This window comes from Etheostoma cragini, chromosome 2, assembly GCF_013103735.1.
Source record: "Etheostoma cragini isolate CJK2018 chromosome 2, CSU_Ecrag_1.0, whole genome shotgun sequence".
NCBI classification, from domain to species: domain Eukaryota; kingdom Metazoa; phylum Chordata; class Actinopteri; order Perciformes; family Percidae; genus Etheostoma; species Etheostoma cragini.
In genome coordinates this window covers 17229396-17235513 of record NC_048408.1, presented here as the reverse complement: position 1 = coordinate 17235513, position 6118 = coordinate 17229396, and the positions used below count along the sequence as shown (strand labels likewise).

The following is a 6118-nucleotide window of genomic DNA, read 5'->3' as shown; positions in this document are numbered from 1 at the left end:
TTTGCAAGTACAGTAATGGCAAAACTCGGGATCACTGTGTTCTCAAGAGCCTCTTAATCGTCTCTAATCTTCAGGGGGGTAATGACTCCGCGTGGTTTTGTAGCTTTTCTAGTCAGACCTGTCCGTCAGTGCCATCTAGTTATTGATATGATAGAAAGTAACAGTAGTGATTTTGCATACTGACTTGCAAATAAATGCATTTAAAGTGCGAATTAAGAATAACGGTCCTTGTAATTAGTCTTGCCATAATACTTAAACTTAGAAAAAAATGCCACCCTGTTAAAATGTTTTAAAAATTATATTAGGCTACTATGCATTAACACCACCATATAAATTCCAGGAAAACAAGAGTGAATGTACTGTGGATGTGACATTGGACGGTCGCCAGGAGGAGGGTGCAGCGCACGGTAGAAATGGCCCTGGCGGATGGCAAGGGGTTTCCCCTTTTATCAACATCCAATCAGAAGATCTACAGACCGTGACGTTGTGTCGAGGTCCCCCTAAATACATACCGGTATCACTGGCAATTTCACCTTAGAAACCTTTGTTTTATGATGCATAATGTGGGATTAGATGTTCATTTTACATTATCTCCAAACGCCCATGTAATTTCAATTGACATAGGCCTACTTTTTTGGCATAACATAAAATAATACACAAAAGTAGTGCTTCAAACAAAGCTTATTGGGTAAATATAAATATCCTAAAGAAGGTAAAATTTGAAAAAAAGAGATAACAGAGGAATCTGTTCGTAGAAGGCCTGCAATAGTTGCAGCAATGGCAATACCCTACCCTTGTATTGTTCATTGTCTTTATGGACAAGGGAATAGTATGTTATCAAGTCGTATATACTCTATATGTGACTTGATAGGTCATATGACATGTGATAGTGTATATAAAAAGAAAATAAATAAGCTACTGTCTCACAGTTGCTGAAGTAAGCTCTCAGGATTACACCACTTTAATATTAAATAAGACTTAACACGCTCAGCTCACACTGGAACTTAGAAGACTGAAGACTGTTTTCTGGATCCTTAATGTTGATAATAACGTTAAGGTACTTTGGACAGCACTCCAATTAATATATCTGTGTGGCAATACAAAAAAGTATTATTAAATGAGTGTGACTCTATCTTAGCTCATCTTATCTTATTAACCACTGGTATGCGTAATTTCATAACCCACAGTTTAACCTTTATTTACAGACAATTCATACCTATATTCATTATAAATCATTCAAGATTAAAAAAAATAATACTTTCCATAGATAACTACTACTAAACTGTGTCTTCTCTAATCCTGATATCAAAACTAAAACAATAGCTTATTGCCAAAAAACAAGTCTATTTAGGTTGCCATGTTTCCCGTAACAGTCCTGCTATATTAGTGGAGGGGTTTCTGCTGTGTCATCCTCCTGGATCAGTGCAGCACTTAAATTGCTATGATGTCATTATCAGCTCTTAAAAAAAACAAAAAAACAACCGTTGGAAAAGTAATCAATTTTGTCCAGCAAAGTGTGTCCGTGTGTAAATCAAGTTTTGCAGAACCTGTGTTTTTTTGTTTTGTTTTTTAGATTATTTTTGGGGGCTTTTCCCTGTATTATAGTGACAGTGGAGTGACATGAAAGGGGACGAGAGATGGAGACAATATAGAACAATACGTAGTCTAAATATGTAATCTCAATTTTTCTTTGTCATCATCTGCCACCTCACTGACCCCACTGACTGGGCACAGATGCACCCAGAGAAGTGTATCAACATGGCAGGAAGGTAGCTGGGGGGTCACAACCATCTTTGCTCCAAGACTTGGAAAGCTAGACGAAGAAGTTTCTGGAATTAAAAACATAATGAAAGTGCATTATTTTTTATAAGCCTGGTTGCCTGTGTGACTCATTTTTGTGTAATGTTATTATAAGAACAGCTGTTGGAATTTAATCATGGGTTTAACCATGAGTCATTGCAAAACTCGGTTTTAACAGAGCTGATAAGCTCCCGGAGCGGACCACTTAAAACATGTCTGTCTTCACATCTGTCCTCTAAGAGGGGACAATCGCAGAGGAAAGTCATCATATGATACCATCAAAAATAGTTTCAACATCGGTGTAATTTATGGCAAAGACCTAAATCTAAAATGCTCAAATTACAGCTTTTCACATGCAAAACAAGCACAAAGAGACAAAAGGCTAAATTACCCGAAAGAAAAACTGTTTTAAATGTGTGCAACAATTGCACAAAGCAAACCCAATCGATCATTTTTATTTTTTACAAATAACATTAAACTCTAAATACTACTGCATCATCACAAAAATTGCTAATTCTCAAAAACAGAAACTATGTAAAATTAAAACAGCGTTCTCACACTTTTAAATTCCAGCTTTAGCGTAAGGTTTTCATTAGCTCTGCCAACCTCATTAACGTTTTCCTCCTGTAGTGACTCATTATACCTATGCACTTTTTTAGAATGTTTCCCCTACTCTTATTCCTTTTTTCTCCAATATCCTTTCCCTCTGTGAACTCATCTTGCGTTCTTGCTATTCTTCTTTTCGCTGTCATCCTTTTCAGGTCTCTTCAAGTGTGTTTGGATAAGTCGTTACCTGCTTCTTATGGATTCTCCCCCTTTTCCTATCTACTATTTTCTCACCTTTCTTTCACTTACCACCCCTAACTGCATAATCTGTATTATTCATCCTTAATCTCCACAATCGGGATCTTCTGTCACATTCATCTTCTCTGTTTTCTCTTCCGCAGATCCTCTTTTGTTTTCTTTCTTTGCTTTTTTCCATTGTTGTTTTGTCTTATTCTTTTGCATCCTTCATGTCTTCCCTACTTTCCTGTGTCTTAAAAAAGTATACTTCTTGATAGCCTTTTCTTCCTCATTTAGCAGCCTCTTCTTCCTTTCTTTTGTCCCCCAACTTCATTTACTTCATCTGTCTTTGCGGTGTTACACAGATCTTCTCCTCATCCTTGCTAGGGCTGACTTTGCTCCTTAACCTAAACCTACACCTCCTCTTTATCCTCTTTAATCATGCATTACTCTCTTTTCCAAACTCCTCCCATATAGCCATGACAGCATCTAAATTGCTATACATTTATATTCGGTTAGTTTTAATAACTACTCACCTGTATGTCTCAACAAAGTCAGGGTTAATGGGAATGCTTCAGGACAAGCTAATTGTCTTTCAAATATAGATATAGACACATTGATGTAGTGTTTCCATTGAATGGGAAAATCATTGCAGCACTTACTCTTGTGCATTCCCCCATTTATTACAAAAACTACCAACTTCTGCCCACCTTGGGGTTTCTCCAGTTATTGTATAAATAATCCTTTCAACGCACATGAACAGACATACTGTGGTTGAAGTTTATTATAAGTAAGTTGCCTACAATAAACCTCATGTGTTATTCATGAGATTCAACACTTGTATATTTCCTTTCCTCTCTACTTCCTGCCCATCCTCTCATTTTTCCATCTCAAAGGCAAAAAGCCTTTCAAGTGAACACCCACAAAACCATCATCAACAACAACAACAATAAAGCACTTAGCCGTTGAACGACCCATCTTTGTTTTCACAAAATGTGACAAATCCAATGGAGCCACACTCTTTCCTTCTAACAAATCAAATCAGAGCTTTGGTCTGGTTCAGTCTGGGGTGGTGTGTTCATGGAAAAGTCCTCCTGCCTGTCATGAACTGGAACAAAAAAAAAAAAAAAAGCAGAACTAAAAATGATGGACTGTTATTTTCTGTTTATCAATACATCTAGCAAATTGTCTCATGGTGCCATGGTCCCTAAAGAAGAGTAGCATCCTTTATGTGCTTGTAAAATTCCTCCATTTAAGTGCTTCAACCCGCTTGTACCTGTTCTCAAAGATTGAATTACTACAAGGTAATGGAAACCATGCAGAGTGCTGTGGGACATCCTTTTCCCACAAAACAACCGTTTAATCACAAATGAACATTGGGCACTTATAATTCAACATCTATATATGAGTAAGTGGAGACAAAAAAGACCACGGAAAGAAAGCAAGAGACTGTCTACTGTATGTGTATTGTGAGGAAACATATAACCACATACAACCAGGGTAAAGTAGGCTAATGTGTGTGTCTATCTATATGCTTTGGGGAGACACACTTCAGTGAGGTAAATACAAATCCAAGAGTGAAATCCATATTTGCAGTCGGGATCAGCATCATAATGGATCTTAATTGAAGCAATAAAAGGCTAAACTTATGAAGAGATTGGCCTTTAATTGCTCCCTTTCTACCAAATCCCTCTTGGGTGAGTTGGTATGAAGGCAGTACTTTAATAAAAGATTAACATATGGACCGCCTCAGAGTGAAGTGTGTGTGGTAGAGTAAGAGCTCATTTCACACACATCCACATACTTTTACCCCGATCTGACAAGAGGAAACATCCCAACCACTGCCAGGTTTCTGTGTTGCGATCTCTTTCCTTTTCTCTCTTGGATTTGTTCATCTCTCTCTCCCGTTGTCTTTTTGCCTTACCACTCCTGCCTGATCTCAATACTTTTCTTCCTCTCTCCAGTGATGTCGTCTCTTCTGAGGGAGGAGATGCAGAGAGTTTTATTCCGACCTGATAAACAGAGATTGATTGAGTTTATTGAGATTGAAGAGCCGACGCACGGAAGACATTTTATCTGTGTCTCAGGTAAACAGCTTTCTTGTTGATTAAGTAGTCATTTGAAAGCAGTTTAAGGCTTTCAAGATGCTCATTGGAATTTTCCTTTAGGTAGTACAGAATATGATCTCTTTGTAGAGAGTCTGTAGGGAAATGTGCTGAACATGCCCTTCTACTGTTGTATGAAATGTCTATGAGGCCTCCAGATTCAAGGTTTTACTTTTACTGCAGATGAAATGTCTTGTGCTGCAGTGTGCCTATTTATTTGAAAAGAAAAACCTTATTATTCCCTTTTTCTGTAGTTTCAAAAAGCAAAGTGGTGCAGTTATCAATAGTCCGATGTCAGATATCTCAGACGTCCCTAAAGGCTGGATCCAAGAGGTCCCACACCAAACGCTCCAGCATACAGGAGTGCTACAGGAGGACGGAGGTCTGGTCCCTGAAAGACCTGACTCTTGTTGACGGACGGGACCCTGATGTGGTAAATAACCAAATTTAATTTTCAATTTCATTACCTATTATTGCATTATTTCCTGTACTTTTCTATAGAAAGCATAATTAACACATATAATAAATATGAGTATAAAAATATAATGTTTTCTAATAATTAAAATTATAGTCACACTTTTACTAACTATTATGACAGCTCTATTGTTCAGTCAAACAATAAAGATTTCTCAGTTGGGAATTAATCATTGAGATACCCCAGGAAGCCATTGTAAGTAAGTGAAACAGATACATATTGCAGCAATTCATGTTTTTTATCAAGGATTGTTTCATATTTATGCTTTCATCTGGCATATCTTCAATGGTTCTTTGTCAGATTTGAACATTGTGTCATTTGACATTACTGTTGAATAATTGTGGCAGCTCTGATTTTAAAAAGGTTTTTTATTGTGTTTTTTATATAAGTAATGCTATCTCATTCTGTGTCTGTGCGGCTCTAGGATGACCCCTGTTTCCTGCTGCACTTTGACAAGGTGCGTACAGTGACGGCCGTCAGCTGCTCTGCCAAATACACGTTTGTGCGTGCCCTGGTTGCTCTCAGCGACAAGCACTGCCCGATGTCACTGAACCTGCGGAACTTTGACTGGGCCTACATCAAGCCCACCTCCTTTTACTCGAATAGAGGAGACTGTGTTGTTCTTTCACAGATATGCTTCTATGCATTCAATTTGGTGTGTCTGTCCATGTGTCCCGTGCCTCTGGATGCATAATGGAATGACACAATGATTGTGTGTGTGTGTGTGTGTGTGTGTGTGTGTGTGTGTGTGTGTTGGACAACTGTATAGGTTTACTGTTAACTTGTGTGAGGTGTGAAAACAGTGTAGGCGTGTGGCTTCTGTTACACTAATAGGCTAATTCACTATGTAATATCTTTTGCATTAATTCTCTGCTGACTGCATCTTCATGGCAAATGCAAGTTTCAAGCAGATTGGTATTTGTTAACTGTATAATCTACTTTTGTGATATTTTAC

The 6118-nt window shown here is 37.9% G+C and overlaps 1 protein-coding gene across 1 annotated transcript; it reads left to right on the top strand.

Moving 5' to 3' along the window:
- The first annotated feature begins 39 nt into the window (after window positions 1-39).
- On the top strand, window positions 40-5911 carry si:dkey-245p14.4 (uncharacterized protein LOC563576 homolog). Its single transcript, XM_034859705.1, has 4 exons — window positions 40-514; window positions 4548-4670; window positions 4943-5121; window positions 5588-5911. Exons 2-4 carry the CDS (start codon window positions 4550-4552, stop codon window positions 5855-5857), a joined length of 570 nt encoding a protein of 189 aa, XP_034715596.1. The 5' UTR covers window positions 40-514; window positions 4548-4549; the 3' UTR covers window positions 5858-5911.
- The last annotated feature ends 207 nt before the right edge of the window (window positions 5912-6118 follow it).

What these genes read in the sequence shown, in the direction of transcription:
- si:dkey-245p14.4 (XM_034859705.1), top strand. Translation starts at nt 4,550, where the DNA reads ATGTCGTCTCTTCTGAGGGAGGAGATGCAGAGAGTTTTATTCCGACCT. An exon ending in ACATTTTATCTGTGTCTCAG is followed by an intron (nt 4,671 to 4,942) that starts GTAAACAGCTTT and finishes CTTTTTCTGTAG; the next exon opens with TTTCAAAAAGCAAAGTGGTG. An exon ending in ACGGACGGGACCCTGATGTG is followed by an intron (nt 5,122 to 5,587) that starts GTAAATAACCAA and finishes GTGCGGCTCTAG; the next exon opens with GATGACCCCTGTTTCCTGCT.